General features: G+C 45.9%; 1 protein-coding gene across 1 annotated transcript in view; it reads right to left on the reverse strand.

Annotated features, from left to right (window-relative positions):
- The window catches only part of BTBD11 (BTB (POZ) domain containing 11), a gene marked incomplete at its 5' end in the record, with an annotated part of 75,197 nt that overhangs the window by 37,182 nt on the left and 14,872 nt on the right, over positions 1–23,143 (reverse strand). Inside the window, one exon of the mRNA XM_010155210.1 lies at positions 12,603–12,755. Within this exon, the coding sequence (XP_010153512.1) occupies positions 12,603–12,755 (153 nt within the window). The remainder of the gene's footprint in view (positions 1–12,602; positions 12,756–23,143) is intronic.

Consider the following 23,143-nt stretch of genomic DNA (forward strand, 5'->3'; position numbering starts at 1 on the left):
TCTTTCAACAGAGGAAGGAAAGTGAGACAGAGCATACGAAGTATTTTGATCAAAGCTTCTGCAGGACTTAGTAGAAACCAGCATCTGAGCTCAAGTTTGCTCCCTGCCATGCTGGGCCACAACCATTCTGGAAGATAACAGATATCTTGGTGATACTCATCCTATGTGATCAGTTTGGGTTTTGACTGCTAAGCAGTCGATGTCCTGTGATTGCAAACAGAGTAAACTTGGAGTACTGTTACTCAGGGGAACAAGGACGATGCTTTACCACTCTGCTGCAAGACCAATGCATAACACTCGATCACAATAAATACACAGTAACAGCAATAACAGATCCTGCATCAGTAATAGGCCTACAAGAGAGATGGAGAAAGCAACACGTAGCAAGGCTGGGTTTTCTGCAGTAGTTTCTGAGTGAGTTTAAGGAAAAAGCAAAAACAGCACAGACATGCGGGGCTGAGCTCAATGACACCAAGATCCACAGAGGCTTTGACACGTTCACACCACATGGCACATTTCTGACACAAGAGCTACAGCAACATTTGGCACTTGTTACCCCGTAGCATCAGATGCTAGCAATCATCTGCGCCCTCCTTTAACGTACGGCATAGATAAAACATGCTCAGAAGTTGGGTGCTGGGAGTTTTGGTGCACAGAGAGGAGGAGTTTGGACCTCCCAGCTATAGCTGGCCATTTCCAGATGTCTCTGGGCTGAAAATGAAGTGGTTCCTTGGAAAAGTGCAGTTATGGAAAGATCCAGATATCCTCTGAGGACTGCAGAGGTGCCTGCCACTATGAATCACTGCCTGCGTTAAGTCACTGCTTCATCATTTGTACGGAGGTGTACAACATACACTCTGAATAAAATGGGTCACACTCAGTGCTGGAGAAACAGGCAGAGCTTTGCTGACGTCAGCCCAGCTCGGTGCATGCAAAATGATAGCTGGTGGTCTCCTCCTTAAAAAAAAAAACCAGACTTTGACCTGGGTTGCACACCCACACAAGGCAGGAAGGAGGAACAAGGACCTATCTCACCTACCCTGTAAGAGCTGCCCAGATCTCTACTCTGGCATGGGTTCAGAAATTACTTCGCCATAACGAACTCCTCCATGAATCGGCTCTGGGCCCCTAAAAGCACATCAGTTCACTTGCTTTTTATAGCCAAGGAAGGGGACTCGTTAATTGCTGCTGATATTGCGTATCAGCAAATTAGTACTCCTTAATCAGCTAGGGGGATAAGGGTCTTGTTCCAAGGGCTCCGGGATGCTACAGCTGTACAAACACTGCAAGAATAACACGGATGGATGGTGTTTGGGCTGCATGGCTGCTGGGACAGCAGCACTGACCAAATGTGATCTATACAGAGTATCACAAAGCAAGAAACCACAACTTTGTGCCATTACCAGTGTCCCACTTCCTTTTTATACCCCTAAAAAAAGACCTATCATGAATGAGTTACAGCCCTATTTATGGGATGCAGCAAAGGAAACTACATGGCAAAATCTGGTATAGATCATTGCTGGTGCCACCCTTGTCATATGCTGACTAATAAAATGGATAATGATCAAACTGTGGAGTTTAATAAAACAAGAGCATGATGCAATGGAAAGGAACAGAGGATGCTTCAGAAAAGAAAGCACAGCAATGTCTCGAAAAGCCAGAGAGATGAATGAGTTAAGGAAAAGGAGATTTAACACGTACAGATAAAAAGCAGTGAAAAGTCAGATCAGAAACGATCAGGAACTACAAGTACAGAATAGGAGAACACAGCATCACTTTTAACACTGGAGAAAGCCAGCTGGGAAGACAGTACAGCAGACAGACTGAGCACAGTCACTTTTCAAAATGAAAACTGGGAAAAAACCAACCCCAAAACCCCCAAACCCATGAAAAATCAACCCTAAGCCACCACAGCACTGCATTTCCTCCCAAGGCCTCTTTCATACCATTAACTGCGTGATGTCCATTCCAACAGAAGCAGAGGGGCTCTGCTCTGGATTACACTGTATAAGGTGATGCCACTCCATCACAGACACCATCCAGAATCACAAAAATTAAAGGATGCAAGTTAAAAAGGGAGGAAGGGAATAGGCACCCAGGTTTGACTCACTCAAGACTCCTTAACTTTGTCCTGCAACAAAGACACTGACAAACTGTGAAGACGTGGGAAAGGGATGAGAAGCAGTTTGAAAAATAAGGTTGACGAGGAATGGTTAAGTCGGCTAAATATACAGGGTCACTTTTGAGAGTTGTGAAACTGTGCCTGCAAAGCAAGGGAAGCCAACATAAGCGCAAACAGAGCTGGAAACCTCCCCAGCTTCACAGCAGTTCACAGCCTTTTTGCCAAAAAGTCTTTGTGATCTTTCCAAGTGAATAAGAGCCTGACACCGGCCCAACAGTGGGACGTCCCCTCCAAGGCCAACTTGGTTTGTTGCCAGATTCTGCTGGCTGCCAGCGCTCACATGGGTCGTTCTGTCCCCAAGACCTCACGCTGCAGAAAAGGTGCTTTTTTGGCTAAAGGGGCAGGGAAGGCTGATGGAGGAGCAGACGACTGGGGGCCAATGCTCTTCTCCCCAGGTACAGGCTCAAGATGGCAGGACATCACCACCCCGGATGCTGGCTGGGTCAGGTGAACTTTGAGGTTCCCCAGAGGTGATACAGTGACATAGGTAGGACTGACTAGCATCCTATAAGGGTGACAGCCCCCCTCAAAAGACTAAGCCCATGATGGATTTTCCTATTTAGCAACCTGTGGGGCTGGGCAGGCTCCCTGGCCCCACCATCACTGTGCACATGCTCCCACTCCCAGAAGTGAGAAGTAATACGCTTGCATTAACAACATACACTGATCACAGTCCTCACGCTCAACAGAAAATCCAACGTTTCTAATTCAGGGGTTCAATCACACAGCCAGTAAACTCCCTTACTGGTCCCTCCCTACCTTGAACCAAGCAAACAATTGCCTTTATCAGCAAAAGGAAAATTAGAAACAGGTGAAATCTCCTTGCTTTTATATTTGTACCAAAGCTGCAACCACGTTTTTTAACTTACAATGCAATACAATTTTCTCTAAGTACTCTTTTAATTCCTCACAGATATTGCTTCTACAGCAGTTATCTTCCAGATCATTACAGTGTTGCCACTGCACATAATTAACTTTACTGTGGCTTTATATGAGGAATGCCATGGTAACATTCATTATTTGCAAGTGGTCACTGTCAAATGCTGCATGGTGACCATGACACTCGATTGTACTCCGAAATACTCAAACCTCTGAAAGGAGTCAAAGATAATCTTCTTCATTTATAATGGGGTCTAGCAGTACAGCAAATTCTTTTTATCTTTTCCCAAACTCACATTTCAAAAACATAATGCAGCACTTCTACAGCAATGGTTTAAATGCAATGGGTGGAGTTTTTTCCCATTTTCACTCACTCTGGCTAAGATAGGGTCTGTGCGGATCTTTAATAAGTTACTCATAGATTGAATACATTTGGGAAAATGGATGATTCAAAGGCAAAGTGTTTCCATCGTAACTGGTAGACAGAGCAGCTGTCTTATTACACAGCTTTTAATTATTTGTTCTCTGGGAGGGGATTAATGCTATAGTCAGTAGTCAACTATTCAAAAAAAAAACCCACAAACAAAAAAATCCCACCAAACCCCAAAAAAACCACCAAACCAACGCTCTGTAAATGTTACCAAAAAAGAAATAGGAACATCTTAATCATGTTCTAAGCTATACATGCTGGCATAGCATGCTAATAGTTGATTTAAAAGAAATGGAGTATGGACTGCGATGAGCAGCAGGACAAACGTTTCCCTTCGCTGAAATGAACAGATCATCCACCTGATAGCCAAGCACCAAAACCCTCTTTGTCCACCTGGGACTCGACTGCCAGCCCTTTCAATTAAAAGAATGATAATCTATTAATTAAAAGTCCATCTTTTAAGGTCTGTGGAGTTTATTCAGTCTGTCTCTTTCCTAAATATGAATGAGGTCTGGAGTCAGAAATTATAGTTCAGCTGGTTGGAAGTCTGGAAGGAGTCATGTTTTAGCCAGCAATATACATGCATTTGCAATGCTGAATTTCTTGGGGTCAGGGATCACAGTTTTGATCTGGGTATGCACAGCCCTATCACAATAGGGTCCTGTTCCTTGCCTGGGGCTCTTCAGTGAGACTGCAGACACAAATGACAATAGCAGGAGCGTCAGACGTTTTGATTTAAATTTGTGAGCACAATTTTGTCCAAAGTGGTACTTTAAAAGGAACTGTAATGCTGATATTAATAGGACTGCTATATATATATATACACACATATACACTATATTGAGACAATTATTTTCACTTTCAGTTTTGGAGGGAGGGAAACATAAGCACAAACATGTTGATCAAAGTGATGAAGAGCACTACTTCTTAATGTAGACATAAAATATCTCCATTTACTTTAATCAGGAGCCAAATTAAGACAAGAAAATAAAAACACTCCAGATACTTATTAGCCAGTCTCTTATTCTTGTCAAAGGCCTGAGAATAAATTGGTTATATATACTGGGAAATACATTAAAAAAGTGATGTGACCATCAAATCAAGACCCAAACCTATATTTAAAAACACTCTCAATATTACAGTCCCATGTATATAGGCCAGGAACCACATTCAAAACTGAATGTGACTATATATTTTGAACAAGGCCAACATATCATCGGAAAATTTGGATACAGATTAGTCTTTCATATAAATAGTTAGCAGAGGTCTTTACTAATGAGAGAAAGACAATATGTTATCTGTATCCTGATTATTATATTTAGGAATGTGTATAGAGACAGAACATATGAAACAGTAGTGAACTTGCTTGCAATGGGAAAAACCCAAGGAGGCTGAATCCTAAAGCCCATAAAAATATGAGTGTGTTCTGCTCTAAAAGTGAAGGAGAACTTGAGGACAAGGTCCTCCCCTTCCATAGGTCTTTTATTACCGCTGTCTTCAAGCAGCCGGTTGGCAGGAGAGGGTGAGATTCACCTCAGGAAACCCATGCTCTACCTTTTAAGTAATAAAATCTCCTTCATCCACTGGCACCATCTGCCCCAAGGGACTGCTGGATTTTGTCAAGTAGCTTGTTTGCTACCACTCTGCTGGTTTGGCATTTTTGTGTCTAATTACGGCAATAGCCATGCCTGGTGTTAAAGGATTAGTGAAAATTTGTGGGAAGAACAAGGACATTCAAGGAGCTAGGCAAGCACCAACCGTCCCTACTTAAAAGTGGCTGTATCTAATTAAATAGCAGAATTTCTTAGCAATTTTCTACTCTCTCGCCCTCTCCAGAAACTCAGTCCCTGACCCAGTGCATTTTAAGAGAGAATGAAGAGCAGTGGAAATATTTTTCTGTCTTCAAATCTCTGTTTATTAAAGCCTATTTCTATTTTCATGCTCTGGTATAAGCACAGGATTTCCATAAATAAAAAATTAAATGCAACTCTTTCTCTTTCACTTTCAAGTTAGAATTGCTTATGTGTGGTATAGTATTAAGATGACACAGCAAATGGCATAGACTGATCTGAAAGAACAAAATAACACATCTCTTTATGTTGCTGTATTTTTCCCTTCCCACAGTCTTAAGAAAACTCTTCAGAATGATCCAAGGATGCTCCCATGTTAAATAAGCTCCACTCTTGAGGTCATTAATCCTATTTTCCTAGAGAGCCTTCATTAAGAGGAACGGTCCCAGACAGAAAAGCAGACTTAGGTATTCTCGGGCCAAGACTAATTGGAAATTAGGACTGATTTTCAATTACAGACAGGTTTTCAAAGGCACACAGGCACTGCACTTGCCCAGAGACCTTTCTGGATCAGCGCTGTAAATGCGACTCAGAGCCCCGGGTGAGGCTGCAACGCGGCAGCAGCTGTGGGAGCATATGGGACTGAAGGGTTAATAAACGCCGTCCCTCGGATCCGTCTACACTTTTGGCTTGAACTTACTCATGACCTGTTAACATCCACACATTCTTGTGTCCCCGCTGCCCTTTAAATAGAGTGTATTTTCCCTTCAGCGGTGGTTACTCCTGATGTATTTCTGGAGAAGGGCCACACGTTCCCTCAGCACCCACTCTGCTCAGCTGAATGAGCCCCTTTCTTCCAGTATTCCTCCACGAGAACATTTTTTCAAAACTCACATCACCACAGCCCATTTCTCTGTACCTGCTCCAATGTGAATATTTTCTTGACCGGGACACAGGATTTGTGATTCCATGTCACTTCCTACTGTTTCCACCTACAGAGGCACCAATATTTTCCTCCTTCTATTGGAAATACCTCTCTCGATGAATCCTCAAAATGCATTTGCTTTTTTCAGGGATAAGGAAAAAGCCACTTTTGTGGCTCTCAGAATCATTCTGAGATGCAATACTGCACTCCAGTCTTTATCACCCCCTTTCCAATACTCAGTTCCCACTACAGTACATATTACACTGCATACATAATGTATGTTACATATACACTGCAGTATGTATTTTTTTTTAAATTAATCCCCACATGTTTGCCTTCCATTTGTGGAAAACTGCATTTCATCCCATTCCTTTTGTCCAAGCCCTCAAGGTCATCCACTTTTTCCTGGATGATTTTCCAAACATCTTCTGTCAGGACAATGCCTCGCAGCATCCTGGCATCAGCAAATTTTAACTTCATGAGCACATTGCTCAGATTAGTGCCAAAGCCCTTTCTGAAGATTAAGAGAGACCAGTCTTTAAGATGGGGCGCTGAAGATCTCTGCTTGTCACCCAACTGCAGCCAACCCAGCCCTTGCCACCTCTCTTGAAGGCAGCCTCTGCTCGCTTTCCGGCTCTTTTACTGATCCCCATCTTCTCTGTCTTAACTAACAGTGCCCTGCATGGACTGCATCACATTGTTCACTCAAGTCCAAATAGATGAAATCTACTTAATTTCCTTGGGGTAGAAAATCAGTTATCTTATCAAAAAGTTATTAGATTAGTCTGGCAAGATCTATCTTTAGAAAATATGTCACATTTTATCCCATTTTTCCCTCAACAACATGTCTTTAATCACTCTGCTTGAAAAAACATTCAAAGGCCTTGCACTAAGAGTCTGGAATTTTCCTCAGATTGTTTTTTATCCTTTTCAAATGTTAATCCTTAGAGTTATGGCACCATTCTGGGCTTTGTTAAAAATATTTCCCTCTGACCCTCTTATTTCATGAGGCAGCTCTTTCTCATTGCTGAGAGAGAGGTTGTCTGGTCACCCCAATTTGAGTGCATCAAGCTGCATAATTTGCTCTTCTTTTGACTACTGTTTTTCTATTTTCATAACCTTGTTGCTATTATTTATTTTTATTTTTCCCCCAGGATTCTCTTCCTGAAAACAGAGGCCAAGTACTCACTTAAGTTCTTGGGTGATGGCCTCATTTGGCACTGACACACACCTCTCACAGGTGTCTCCTCAAGGCCAGCACTTACAGATACCAATTTCACCTCTGTATCCCAGAAAGAGAGGAGAAAAACGTGCATGTCCATGGTTGGGAGCAGAGGTAGGACCCAGACTCACAGCCAGCCAGACTCCGAAGTGCTGTTGAAGTGTATGAGCAAGCAACTGGGGGGTGGATGGGGATCTTGTTTTCGTGGCTCTTCACCTGTGTACAGGCACAAGACCTGTCATATCGGCTCCTGCTCTCACCAGCTCTGCTTCCACCAGCAGCGATGCTGCCACCTCCAACTACATTTGACTGGAACATAAGGGGGGGCTCTGACTGCACCAGTGGCATGGGTGTGCAAACCCTGCTGTCTAGTTCTGTCCTCCAGCCTCCCACCAACAGCCAGGGACTGCAAAGCTTCTCATGGGCACCCTGATGCTACCAGAGCCCAAGGGGTCTCCACAGGTTGTATGTCAATATGGGATGGGGCAGGAAGATGACAGAGCACTGTGGGACTCCATCTGTGAGGAGCCTGACAGCAAATATGACATTTCCCATCGTTGCCCTTTTGGTACAGCTGCCAAAAAAGACTTCAGACCTCTTCACAAAATTGTCCCTGGCTCCTCCTGCCACAGCGTGGCACCTGCCTCCAACGTGCAGCTGTGGTGGACAGTAATGAATGCCACAGAGAGCTATCTCACTTCACCACCATGCACGAGAAAAGGCACGAGCCTTGTCATCTATGGACAAGAAGAAACCACTCCTCAAGACAATTAAACTCTGCTTCTTCTCCAAATCCCAGACAGGTGCTTCACAGCTTGCTGGGCAAGGAGACAGAGGACTAACAAGCATGGGGGGGCTCTTCCAGGCACCCCCCATGGTTGCAGGGAAATGCCCAGCCTCATGGGCAATACTTCTGGAGGATCATGGTGCCATGGAGACACATTCAGCATTCTCATCATTCAGATGCCAGGAAGGTCCCCTTGCCATGGGCAATGTCACAGGGCATTCCTTCCCCAGCCAGGCTGGGCGTCAGTTGTCTGATGGGATGTTTGGGACTTAGGAGCCAGAACCCCATCCTCAGACAGGGCAAGCTGGGATCCCCTGAAATGCCTCCTGCATCACAAGTACCAGGAGTGAAATCGCTGACCACCTGATTCCCTTCAACAGAGCACAGAGGCCTTCTCAGGGGTGAGGGTGCTGCTTGCCAGGCCCAGAAATGCCCAGGAAAAGCAGCTTTCCCAGAGAAACCAGACAGGGGATGACTTGGAATCAGAGAGATCTGAGGCAACGCTGACGGTAGAAGAAAATAATTCAGACAACACATGGGAATTGTCCTTTGTAGAGAGGAATTGCACTCGTATCTCCGAGACTGGATTTTTCTTTCATTTTTGCTGCTTTGGATATCAGAATGAACATGCCCATGCACACACACTCAAATCCTAGACTATATCCTTCTTTTAACCTCTGACTGGCCAGAAAATAGCCCTTTATCCAGTCAGGTGCAGAAGTGATCAAGCAACTGTCCCCCACATGACATTATCACCTCTCTCGGGTCAGTTTCTTCCAGCATCTTTACATCCTACAGGATTGCCAAGATATATTGCAACCAGAAAGGAAGCCACTGACCCTGATGAAAAGCATGGCTGCCTTTGTGCTGAGCAATACAGGATGCTCCTCCCTTGCTCTGTTTCTCCCTGCTCCCCAGACACAGCCATCCATTAGCCATCCTCCCTACCACATGTCTAACACATCGGGGATTTTTTGTTTTAAATAAATCTCCCACAGAATGGATGAAAGAAAGACAGGCAAAGAGCTTATTGTGTTTAGGTGGAGCAAGGGGAAGGGTACCTCATGAAGATGGGATGATGAGGAGCAGCCCAGACCAGGCATCTGTTTGCAGCTAGCCAGCCCCAGTGCAGACTGAGAAGTGATGCCACCTTATTGCAGCAGAAAGGCAGGTCAACACAGCTTTTACCACCATGCCCTTTTTTGGTGACAAATGACCTTCATCTCTGATGCCTTTATTAATAAAAGGTCTAGAGCAGGGGGCAGAGAACCCACTTTCACCAGATTTATGACAGCAGAGAGCTACTTTGCACACAGTTCTCTACTGACTATATCCAGCTGCCTCAGGTGGCCAATCAGGGCCTGGGTACAGGCAAGGCTTTATTTAAATCTGGTCTCCCACTGTGACAAAGAATATTTTGGACACAACTTGGGCTTCCATCTCAGCTAGTTGCTCTGCATCCAGCAGCTGATCCATCTGTTAAACCTACCTCCTTGCAAAAGGTGGGGACAACTGGTCTGTCTAAAGCTTCTGGCTCCTGGGGGAAGGTGAACATTTATATTCCTGCTCATTGCCCAAGGCTGGGGAAAGGGAAGAAACTTTCTGGCATGTCTGCTGCTGTAAAATGAAAAGAGATCAGGAAGGAGACAGGCAGCTCCTGCCTCATTCCAGCCTCCCTCACTCCTCTACCCAGAACAAGAGCAGCTCCTCTGTCAGGAGATGAAAACATTGCAAGAAATTAAGGCAAAGGATTTTTAAAAAGGGATCAGAAGAGGGGAGGAAGAGAGGAAGTACTGGAATGAAAGGCAGGAAGAAAGCCGAGATGATTTACAAAGCCACATATCGGGAACCTCACTGCTGCAGTGTGTGATTGTGCTGGGCGGTGTCACATGAATCTGCTGGGAGACCTCCATGCTGTAGTTCAGATAAGAAACCAAACATTTGTTTTTTATCTGACTTGATCCTGAACTTCATAGCCTTTGAGATCCTGCCAATCCCTCTCTCTCCTCATCCTGTATGTGGTTTTCCAGCGTGGAAGCTGATTTTGCTTTATGTGTTTGCAATGACAGGTCATGAATCAAAACCATGGAATGATGCAATATCACATGGGACCATGGGTTCAGGTCTCTATATTTTAGGGACTAAAGAAGACTGCTAAGAAAAGCCTAGAAATTGGGACCAGTTTCAAGGTCCTACTTATTAAGCCATTTTTATAGAAGTCACAAAATATATTGAGCTAACTGCATTTAAAATCCTCCAGCTGTCATCCGTCACACAGCTTACTTGAAAAGCCATCCCCTGCAAAGTTGTCGCATTTTTACCCCCCCCTCCCAGTGTCTGCATTTATGGAATTGATACTTGCTGAGGAGTTGGTACTTGGAAACCCTCCCTCCTTAATGGAGAGGCATGAAAGGTTGGCACTTGGCTTAGTTGAAAATGGGAAGTGCTGAGGGTCTGTACTGAATACAAATAAAAAATTACAAGAGGAAAAGTTTCAAATTAACGTCCCGACACTTCACATTATTCTTCAGAACAGCTCGGTCCTTGCTTTGATCTCAGGATTACAGGCAGGCGGGGCCTGATCCGTAGCTACACAAAGAACCTGCTGCACTACGCTGGCAACAGGCATAGCCCCTAAAATAAAACCCTAAGTATGTGGACACTCATTTGCAGACCTCTGCCAGCACAGCAGAGCGAGATCTTCATTTTGGGACATCAGGGGGTGAATCGGGCCCCTGCAGCCAAACAAGAGCACATCACAAAGTCTGGTTTCTCTCAAATCAAGAATTTCTCTCCGGAACGATTTCTCTTTTCATTCCCACCTGACTAATCCCAGGCTGTGTTCTTCAGGCTTGCTCTCCTTGCAAGACGAGCAGGACAACAGCTACCAACCACATCTACTCTTTAGAAAATGAATTCTTTATGGCACCTTTAAACTAAATGCTAATTTATTCCTCATAGGTTCTTACGCAGCATAATACAACTCACCTCAACTTCCAATTATTTTTAAACTCCTGGAAAATTGTCTAACAGTTGATATGATATCAACACTGACAAAATATAACTTTAAAATGGTATAGTGTGGGTTTTTTAAATTCACAAATTTTATCTGAATCTACCTTCATTTTTAAGACACAGGATGTAGAGTAGAAACGGTATTGCCCTATTTGCAGTCCTACCTAAATACTGGAACAGGTATTATATTAACTGTGCCTTTTCAAGACCAAGAGCGATGTTTTGAGAAAGCGCATAGCACCTCTAAGTCCTGACATTTCAGTAGGGACGCAGAACGCTGCACTCCTGAAAATGAAGGCCAAGACGGTCACACCAAAGGGAAGCAATTACAGCCAAGATTTGAAATCTGAGACACTCAAGATTTCATTTCACAAGTCAACATATTTCTCCAATTAAATATTGAATAGCTGCGACTATAAAAAACCTATGTGGATCTCGAAGTGAAGTATTATACTCTGGTAAAAGAGAACGTCAAGGCCAGAGCCAGCAGTAGGCAGCTGCTCCGATGCAGGTTGTTCTAGCTAATCATGTAGATCATCCCTCCGCTCTGTTGCAGAAAAGAATGCCCTTATTGCTGCATTAAGAGGCAAACTGCTGAAAATTGGGGTTTATGTCCAAATTTGTGAAGCAGCAGCAGTGACTAATTTCTACTTTGGCAGATTCAGAATGCCCTTTTATACGAAAAACAAACCCAAACATATTCTTGACTCCAGAACAGCCCTAGATCATGCTTTTATATATATACATAATAATAAGGCAAAACAGACACTAAAAACATATCCTGGCAATAAATACTTTAAGACTTCATTAGAAAACGAAAAGGTCACATCTCATACACAAAACCGTCAAATTATCTAGGTTGACATTTACAACTAATTTGAATCGACGTTAGCATGAAAAATACAATTTTACTGCAAGAGGTAGTCTTACCTATAAGTTTAAATGTGCCCTTTAAGCATTAATGCTGAAAACAAAGCACTGAAAAATATCTGCAGCCTTGCCAATTACATCTCAGCCTTTTACAGCAAAGCAACGTGAAGCAGGCAATTAGCAGAAGATTTCAGCCACTCATTAGCAAGCAGAACCCGACAATAAGAGAAAAAGAAACCCAAAACACCCCTATGAGCTCTGAGGAGCAGATTACGGGCTCAATCCAGCTGTGAGATATTCAGGCACCCATTACCATGCAACCAGCTTATCCACGGATGTGAGCAAATACCAGGAGCCGATTTTGCATCGCACACAGCGACAAGCCGGAGCATCCATGCACCTCTCCAGGCAGTAACAGAGCCCTCTGCCTGCCTGCTCGCTTGCACTAGGAAAGAGAGACACATTTCGCACGCAGCAGACGTTTTTTTTGGGGTGGACTTACTTTAACTGTCGAGGTTCGCAGTCAACTCCCGGCAGCAGGAGCCTCGCCGCCTGCCGTACGTCATCACTGTCCACGGAGAAACTGCGACGGTGCCCCGCGTGAGCCACGGCAACCCGTATCCACTCCATCAGGGGAGGCAGCACAATGAACGGCCTGGGAAGGCACACAGACATGAATGCTACAGTGCACTGGCATCAAAATAACAGGGGAGAGAGAGGGTAGGGGGGTGCCTGTGTATATAACGTGCGTGAGAATAGATCTACAGAGAGAGAAGGAAACAAGAAAATAAAAGCATGGGAGAGCAAACCAGCTCAGCAAATTTCAAGCAGGTCTAAATCAAGATGTCTCACACTGTCTCCGGAGCAGGGTTATTTGAAGAGTGAGATTTATGAGCCAGGCTCATTTTTGGGGCTCCTGCGAGGTCAGTGCACCCGCCTGGCAAGCCCTTTCTCCCCAGCCCCCTGTCCCCCATCCTTCACACAGTATATCCTGAAAAGAGGGCAGGAGCCTGGCACAGGACCACATCCTGCTCTGGCTGACGCGCTGGGCTGGGTACGCTCCCTGCCACTTTGCAATAGGGATGGGAGAACAAATCAGGGCAGGGAGAGGGGATGCCACCACCCCAAGATGCCAGGGGTGTGGAGGTGATGCGTGAGGAAGTCTCCCACATCTCCTATCAATGCAACACGTTCCTCATGCTCAGAGCTGGAAGCGGGGACCTTTGCAGCTGATCCTGCTGTATTACTGAGATAATCTATGAGTAGCGTCAGAAATCACTGTTCCCTTTCACATTTAGCGCTACCAAACTGCCACACCTTCGGGTACCAGCGTTTCTGCCACTGGAGGGAAAATACACAAAACTGCCCCTGAAAGTGGGTGGTGGGACTCCAGGCCACATCTCCCACTTGAGCAAGGCATGGACACTATCAGAGACATGGTCCTCCCCTCCACAAGACCTGGACAGCCCCATGTCCTGGTGGGAGCTGCCCAAGCCTTATCTGAAGCACATAGCACACACCTTGCCCCCATCTATGCTAAAAATTACCTGGGGGCCAAGAGAAAAATGCCAAACCTTAAGTGAAAACCACAGTTTCACATCCTAGTTTGGAGTTCAAAAAAAACCCCCAAAAATAAAATCTGCAGCTGAACATCTTGGAAGGTCGCTGCTTGTTAGATCAAGGTGGATGCAATCCCCAGGGCAATGCAGGCTGCAGCAGCTGCCCTCCCGTCCTCAAGAGGTTTTCGTGCCCATTTCATCACCTAGCTGGGGTGTCCAAAATGGTATCTCCTCCACAGATGTACACAGGAGACAAAGTCTGTGTGGAGAAGGGTAGAAGAAATCCCTCTTTATAAAAATGTACTATGCATATCTAAAAATTGTAAAATAATTAAAAAATAATAAGTCTGTCCAAGAGCTACTTGAAAACTATGCTGAAAGTGCTGTATTTAGTCAGGACTGCAGAAAACTATTTATACACAGTAAGATGGTTTCATCCACACTGTGAAGTAAATACCATGGCTAAGGGATGTTAACAGAGATTGCTATAGTATGTAAAAGAAAAATAAATAAATAGTTTTTAAAAAAAGAGGTGAAACTTGTAAAGGACCACAGTCCTCAAGGAATGTCTGCAATTAACCTGCTCCTACCTACTTCTTTCTGAACCTTCTTCTAGTGGCTCATTTCCTATGTGGCTCCCTTTCCTCTCTTCCTTTACTGTATATTCTCATATTCCCTCTGCTTATTAGCTAGTATATCATCCTAATACTGAAAACGTTCCTTTTAATGCAGCATCATCCCCCACTATTGCTCCCTTCCCTTCTACTGCTCCTTTTCATTCGATATTGCTTTCCTTGACTTGCCTTCCCTTACGCGGTCCCTAATCTCAGAGAGAAATGGGAAAGAAAAAAAAAAAAAGTCTGACTTAAGTGCCCAGTAGGCAAATATTTTACATTTTAAATACATAACTTTACCCCAAAAGGATCTACCCTGAGAAAAATTATTTAAGATGATGTTGATTCTGGAATATCCTTTTCCTATTTATAGCTCTTTATGCCATTTATTTCTCTTTTGAAGACTTGACTTTACATAGCTCTGATATTAATATTCCTAAGGAGCAATGAGATGTTTCACAAGCGCCAAAGGACAGAGAAGCCCTGAGGCCACTAACTTTCCCCAGGATGCTGGGTTCCCAAATCTCGGGGGCGGTTAAATGAGCAACCTCCTTTTAAAGCATGACATCTTTGGCTGACTCGCCACTTTCACCATCATTCTATTCCAACTCATCACCTTCACCTCAAGAGCAGGCTGCGTTTGTTTCCAAGGATGTTTACTCCCCCGAGACCTGCTGCGGCCATGCAAAGAGTCAGATACGGACAGAACTTTTTCCCACAGCTCCCTCAAGACTATTTCCATAACCCATCTTATTCATTGTGACAGCAGCAGCAGTCAGAAGAGGGAGAGGGGAGACACAGCGGTGTAGGTACACGTCTTTGTGTGTCTTGGGAGCAGAAGGGACCCTCTCACAGCATTAAGGAGCTGGGGACAACTGATGGGTGGGAGTTGTGTTCATCCCTTGCTGTGCCAACAGCAGGAAGCAAGCTGCAAATCACACTGGAAGTGTAAAACAGCATACAGTTACCCACAAAGCCTGGTGCTAGGAAAACAAAGGGAAACTCAGTTCTAGGCTATGGTTTGCATGAGCAGTCTGGATCAGAGAAAACTTCCTATAACATCTGCTGGACGAAGGGAAAAGCAGAGGGCTGTGGCTGAACAGGGGTTCGGGCATTTGTGCTTTCTCCTCCTCTTGTGCAGGTCAGAAACTCGCCCAGCAGAAAATCTGCCCCACCGCAGCAAGAAGCAGAGCAAATAAAATTATTTACAGGAACTATGATAATTGCGCTATAAAACTGCCTTCTTTTTTTCCTTTCCTGGTGTTGCAAACATCAATACAGAAGCAGAAACGAACATGGCTATTTGGTGCAATAAATCTCATAATGGAAGATGCTCAGTGTTCTGTGGAAGCAGGGGGATTTTCTCTAAAGACCAATTTCAGTCCCTACACAAGGACATGGAGTTCACTCAGAATATATTACATTCCTTTTTCCGAGGCAAAAAAAACCAAACCCGTCACTGCATATCTGAGCATGTCAGAGAATTTGTATTTTGAGAGGAGACCCAAATATGGTTGAGTGCAATAGGTTAAAAATATCCTTCAAGAGCCTATGCACCATGTGAAGGGGATTTTTTTAATGCTGTTTGTGTGAGAGGAGAAAGAGGAACACAAAGTTATAGGGAGGTGACAACCCACAAGACAACATGACACCAGCAAGACATATTTCACTTTTCAAATGACACCACGCGAAAAAGGGTTAGGCGAGCGCGTCACATCGTTGGCGTATACATTGCTTTATCTCTGCTGTACGAAGGCAGGTATCCACCAGGACGGTTCGGTATTTCTGTGTTCCAGAGCAGACAAGTCACCTAATTATAGGTTTTGGAAGCTCACACCTTAATGAAGTTACTCTAACCACAGTAGGGATGTGCTGAGTTTGAGACTCTGCCCAAACAATGTGGAACATCAGGAGCAACTCAGTTGCTGCAGAAGCACCGCACAGGGTCAGCAAGCACTCTGATCTCCTCCTCCAGACCATGTCTGTACCTATGCTTAACTTTAAACGCATGCTCCTGTCCCCTTTAATTTGCTGCTGTTCAGACTTAAGCACGAGCTTAAGCAATGTCCCAAAAAAAGGATGGATTTTGGCACAGGCTTGTGTTTTCCTGAACTGTCGTTCCAGGGGAAAAACGTGCCAGATGGGGATGCAGGGAGAGGTCTCCGCACAGAGCAATCCCCATCCCACACACGGGAGCTGGAAGAGGGATGGGGAGGCCAACATAAAGCAGATCCCAAAGGGCTGTTCCCTCCTGGGCACTGTCTGCCCGGTCCTTGGCAAGCGGGACAGCTGGCTCCTCTGTGAGCATGCCCTCCCTTCCCGGGTCCCTGCTTAAGCAGAAAAGGGAATTATCAGAGCCCCACAAACCCTCACATTGCCAATTCCTCCCTCCACATAGCATCCCTCCCTATTCCCTCCTGCTGTTCCACACCCCTCTCACAGCTATTTCAGGATGGCTTGGGAACAGTGAGCTCCTATGCCGTACAGACATCTGCAGGCAATACCCAGCCAGCAGTCCCCGGCAAGGGACGACTCTTCGCCTTCCTCACCTTTCTCTCCCACCCTGGATATAACACACCCTTCTCCGCATCGCCCTCGGACGTGGCAGCTCCCCACAGGCACCCAACCCTCTGGCATGGGGCCAATGATGCCTCCACACCCGATCAGACCTCAAACCTCTTTTTTTTTTGATGGGTTGATGTCTCTGGGGCACTCTGAACTACAGAACAGTTCATTAGGAAAGAAAAAGTCATTGAGGGGGGGGCCTGAATGTAAAACATAACCTGTTCCAGTCATGCCACCTTTTGCCCAAAAACCACACTCCTCCCGAGACAAGCGCCGTAGTCCTGGGCTGCCCAGCATTTCCCTTCACAGCTGGCTGGCACACAGAGATGTTGAAAGTCCCGTCATGCACTTGCAATAGTTAGGCTTTTTCATTATTATCATCATCATCATCCTTGGCAGTATACCGTACAGGAGGAATTGCCAGATGGAAGACCATGAGAAACGTGGAGTGTAAAATGCTACAGGATGCTGCACTATTTTTGTGTGGGTCTGTGAGGAGACTGATGAAGCTCCTTTCTGGATGCCACCTGCCTTAACACCAGAGTTGCAAAGCCCTATGGCCAGCACTCCTAGAAACCCCAGCTCCCAATAACCCCTGGCCCTATGTTTTGTCTCTACCACGTTTGCAGGACGCAGACTCCCTGCTTCCCACTGACCTTGACTTCAAGGTCGACCTTGCTGCCCAGTACATCAAGAGCAGGGCCGCCATGCACACCCACCCTATTTTTCTTGACTTCCCAGCAGGTTAAGAAGTTCTTCCTCTCCCCAGTCACTCCCTCTCCCTTGCAGAGAGTAATCCGCGGTTTTTGGCAGGACCCCCCCTGCCAGGAGAACAGTCCGTCCGTCCTCCCAGCTCCCACAGCAGGGGTGACTTCTAAGCTCCCCGCCAGTGGGTGATTCCCTAATCATTTTTGCCAGGCGATGACAGTCCCAAAGGAGGGACTATTACCTGTCACCTTTTCCAGCCTGCAGAATTAAACTGCCTTCCTGACGGCATGCTCATCACCTCTGAATGTTCCTCATCCATGCTCGGTCCCCTCCTCCATCGCTGAGGCTCATGAACCCCAGGCAGGCCAGCAGCTCCTTGCTCACAGCAGAGCGTACAGCGTGTTCCAGGTCCAAGAGCTTGATCAAGTGCACAACAGACTTCCCCAAATAATCACAGTGCTCAAAGGAAAAAAAAAACCAAACAACCCACGTTGTTTCAAGTGCAGCATAGCAGCCTCTCTAGTTCCAGGGGCACTTCACACTCCTTCTTCAGACTCCAGCCCTTGCCCCACCACACAAACGCACTCACTGTATGTACTAAAAAATCAACCCATGCAATAAGGAGAGGACTGGCTTGAAGGTCTGCATCACAGTGGGAACTGAGAAATTCCTGAGGGCTAATCCTATTCTGATGTGAATTCCCACAGCTGCCTCCTGCTGTTTCTCCTCCCTCAGTTTCACCAGCTGTGAAGCCTACCCAGCTGTACAGACCTGACAACACCTTCTGAATGGCTCAATAACTGCAAGTGCTTTGGATGATTTCTGTTTGCAGGATCCTGTAGCGACTGAGGAGGATGCCGTGGTAGGTGTTGAGCTCTTCGCCCACTCCAGCCGAGGAGTGGTGACAATAGCAGCCAAGGTTGCTCCACGCAGGTTACTGCTGTTCTACTGACTGCTTTTGCAATTTGGGAGTTAAAAGCGAAAAGACTGTTAACTGTTAACTTTCTGAGAAGCAAAAGACTGTACTTTTGGAAGGAAAAGCCTATCTAGACAAAGGTAGGGAGATGCTTCTGCTTGCAGATATGAGTCAGCAACTTTAACATCATGAAAAGGTATTAATTTGTTTGGTATTATGTTTGTTTTCATGGGTGGTTTTTAAAGAAAATCCCAGCATACGAATTGAAAAGCATTCTCAGTTCTGACAGTTTTCGTATGGAACATATGATGAAACCATATATGCAATGCTCGCCTGTTTTTAGCATTATCGGAAGATAGAAAAGCATGCTTTTTCCAGTGTTCAGCATACATTTCAGGTGGGTCTCCTATTTTATATTTACACCATAAGCTACTTGTCTTCCTAGCGAGGAAATACTTTCTGATGCGCTCAGAAGGCTGCCAGTCCCGCTCCTGCCCAGGGACCCCGCGGCACCGACTGATGCACCACGCCAGCCCACGCAGCTGTCCCACGCTTGGCAGCTCCTCTGCCACCCCAGCAGCCCAGCTCGGGGTGACCCAAGCAGCCAGCCTCTGAATAAGCCAAGCCTGCATTTTGTTCGGAGTGAAGCATCGATGATCTCCTTGTTCTCACGCAAGCCTCGGTGAGACCGACCCAGGCAGAGAGAGGGTTTATTCTCAGGCTTCCGTGCACCAAGACATCAGTGCTCCAGAGCGTGCACGAGGACATCTGCCAGTCACGTTTTTTGAGCGTGCATCAGATGTTCAAACGCGCTGCCCCCGGTGCCTCTCCTGCATTAAAAACATTAACGGCCGTGACTGGAAACGCAGCCGTGTTGGAGCGATGGCTCGGCCAGCAACCGCAGCAGGGAAGCGTTTCAGAGGCAGCTTTGACATCAGATTTGACACGACTGGCCGTGGCACCAATCCCTGAGGAGACGCCAGCGTCGGGAGCGCGGTGCAGAACGGCCCAGGTAATGCGCCGTTCTTGCAGCGCCGCACGCAAATCTCTCTATTTAAAACAATCCTACAGCCATTCCACGGACAGCGTAAATCTAGCTTGATAAATCAGATGTTGAATGCAGTCCCAGCCCAGCAAGGACAGACCGTCTGACAGCCGAGCTGCGAACGCTGCCGAAACTGTTTCCTGTACGTGTGCATTCTCACACACTGCAGGCTGCTGTCAGTATCTGTTCTGATGGGATATTTTAAAAGTGGGAAGTTTGACATTTAGGATGCAAGTCCAGAGGATTTACGTAAGGATGGATTTGGGATTTCTTTTCAGTGGCTCCCAGTGAAATCAATCCTGGTGTTAACTTTGAGTTCAGCGAGGCCACGTTTTTTGGCACATCAAGCAGTGTCACGACTTCCTCGGATGTAGGTTGCCAGGTGAACAGGTTTCACAGCAGGACTTCTACATTCCCAGTGCTAACACTTTACCCAGGCATCAGCATTCCCCCTCATTCCCTCAACTCTCTGCTGGCCTTCCTGGAGACGGCCCTACCTGTGGAGTTTGTCCCTGATTTACGTGGTACAGTACCCTAGTTATCTTACTGGAGATTGTTTTTACTGAAATTGTTCTGCGGGTATAACGTGTACAATGGATACGGCTGTACCAGTTACAAAGGTGCTTTGGATGAGCTCAGGTTCTATTACAGCAGTGGAACATTCCTCTCACTAAGAGGGTTGTGTCATATTAATTAGCCAGATACACTAATAACTATCCAAAGCATGAACCAATATTCAGATGATAATCCAAAACCTTCCCATTAAGCACAAATGACCACAGGCTACAGTTTGCATGTGCGTGCACATGCCGGGGACACGTATGTTTGTGTGAGCGCGTGCAAGGCAGGCAGAAAAACAAAAAGTAAGCAATAGCCCATGGGGGTTTCCTATGAGATTGATCCACGTACACGGAAAAATAGTGAAGGAAAGTGAAAAGAAGGTTAAAACCAGACACGTATCCATCAATGCCATTAAGACACGAGGGGAAAAGCTAAAGGCTGCCGCGCAGTACAGGGAGTTAATGCTCCTCCAAGACGGAACGGCAGAGGAAACGCTGGAGAGGGAACTTTGCTGCCGTGTGAGCAGAATTAATGGGTGGTTCTGGCCCGGCTGAGCTGCTGCTTCTCAATGAGTTGTTAATGGGGAACATGGAGGGTTAGGAAGTAATGAGGACTTTGTCAATACAGCTGTGGATGAAAGTGGGTAAGGAACCACTTAAGGAAAAAACCATCACACAAATCTGCAACTACAGATTCTGAGCTTTCCGGTGCTTAAGAAATTACTTGCCATAATTTCGGAAGTGTTATAGAGGCTGAGAAGCAAACACAACCACGGGACAGATACTTTCATCAAACCAGAAGCAGCAAGCAAGGAAGAAGTCTTGGTTACACTGGTTCCATCTTCAATTTTTTTTTTTTTTAAATTCCCAGGAAAGCGAAAGAATGAACCACCCAAATAATCTGCAGCCGCCCGCAGGTGGCAGCACCGGAGGAGCACCACTTTCATAGGCAATACCCAGCACAAGACAAACGTCTCCACCGCATCCCCGCTGGGTGCGTTAGGGAAGGGGGACCCCACAAACAGGTCCAAACCCCCTCCTGTACCTCCATGCCTGCCAAAGTAGCCACCTACACGGTACCTGAGGCCATTAGATAACCCACCCTAGCAGGGCTGACTTGTGTTTGTGCCAACAACGCAGCCAGAACATCAGAGGGTTTCTTCCAAAGTGACCAGACTGAAAGAAGAATATGAACATGGGGTGGGAGGGGGTCACACATCCATCTTATGGTTGGGTTTGTTGTCGTTTAGGAAGTGGGCAATCTTTTCCAGGTTTTCTGAGCGATCTTGGCCACATTCCACCTCCTCCCCCTTGCATGATAGCAGGCCCCCCAAGAACCTCGCCATATAATCATTTTCCCCATCTATTTCACGTAAAGACAAACACTGCTGAAAACACACCGCATTCTTGTTTCTTTACCTCCACGAAGAGCAAACAGGGAGAAACACTCCCTAGGAAATACTCCCTAGAAACAAAACGTCGGATTTATTAAAAGGTAAACATCCCATTTTATGTGTCCCCAAAGACTTTGACGGAGGTACCACTTTCAGGGCTAGAAAGCGCTAAGCCAGGCAGGTCTGCCGTCACAGCGGTCGTGCGGATTACGCTTCGGATTCACTCCCATATCCAGCCTCCGCAGATGGACATGCAGAGACTTTGTGGCTCCCCTAATGCAACCCGGTTCAGAGTTGAAATCCAGGTGGGTTGAAGATGAGTGGGATGGATTAAAGCAGCTCTCACAGGGCCACCGAGCCCTGCATCCCGCAACCCCCTCCTCCCTGGGCACGCACAGTCAGGGAGAAGGGGACCAAGACAGTAGCCAAGTTGGCTTCACATGAGCCAAGGACAACCCCTGTTTCATGGAAATACTGTCAACAGCCAGATCCACACAGTCCTGGCTTCTCTGCAGCAGCAGGGACAGAGAGGCCAAGGATGGGGAGAGACGCCTGGACCTCCTTGCTTCCTTCTGGGCTTCTTCTAACACAAAAGCAAGTGTCGCAGCCGGAGACAAGCAGAGGGAATAAGGTACACAGGTAAGGCACAAAACTTGCGAATATTCTACATATAAAAACATCATGTTTAACAAACCCACTCCCTGCAACACACAGAAACCCATCAGGGAAAACAAAACCATCAGAACTAAGTCATGGACCACAAAGCATGCTTGCATGTAAAGAAAGGATGGGAAATCGTCAGGAAGAGCACTAAGGAGAAGTCAGCTTCACCCATCTCCTCTCTGAGCAGCACAGGATGGTTACATCCAGCTGGTGAAGCTCCAGAGCACAACCCCATGGAAAGAGCCGGGCCCGTGCATCGCTCCCACTCCAGTGCTAAGTACTAACGCATGTTGGATTAGGCAACGAGAGGAGTATCTGCTCCTTCCAAAAGTGACCACGAGCTCTTGGCAATAACACCGAGTACTTGCTCTGGCCCTAACCGCACACCGCAGTTGTTCAACTGGCCTGCCAAAGGAAGACATCCTGCCAGATGGAGGATTCAAAATAAAGCAAAGAAGAACAATCGCTTTAAATAATCAGCGTTTCAAAGTGCTCCAATGAAGAGAACGCGTATTAAGGCGACCTCAGAGAAAGGAAAACCTATTAAAGCAAATGCTAGAAGTGATTTTTCAAATATTCCTGCTCTTTTCCCTTTCCATGGGAAAGCCTGCAGAAATCTTACAAAACCAGAGCCTCTGCATTATTCACTTTCATGTTCCCACTGGTTCCAGTGGCATTACTGAGTCCCACAGATGGGGACTACAGATCAAGTGAGGGTATTTTCTAATTTTGGTTCTTTTTTTGTGCATACCAACCACTCTTGGACAGGAGTTAGGATTTCTCTAATAACAAGGCTGGCTGAAAAATAATGAAATTAAAAATAATTTAGAAAATGAGAAAATTCTGGATTCTTGTCATTTCCCTTCTGGGTTTTTTCATACTTTGGAAACAATGGAGCAAAAAGCAACAAACATGCTCATGGAGCGACCCAAACTTGAAAAGAAACAAAATGCCATCCAAAGGCAAATGGCAAAATTCCCAGTACCATCATTAATGCCAGAGTTTCATCTTGTATGCTC

The sequence above is a fragment of the Eurypyga helias genome, unplaced genomic scaffold (assembly GCF_000690775.1).
Source record: "Eurypyga helias isolate BGI_N326 unplaced genomic scaffold, ASM69077v1 scaffold7037, whole genome shotgun sequence".
Taxonomy (NCBI): domain Eukaryota; kingdom Metazoa; phylum Chordata; class Aves; order Eurypygiformes; family Eurypygidae; genus Eurypyga; species Eurypyga helias.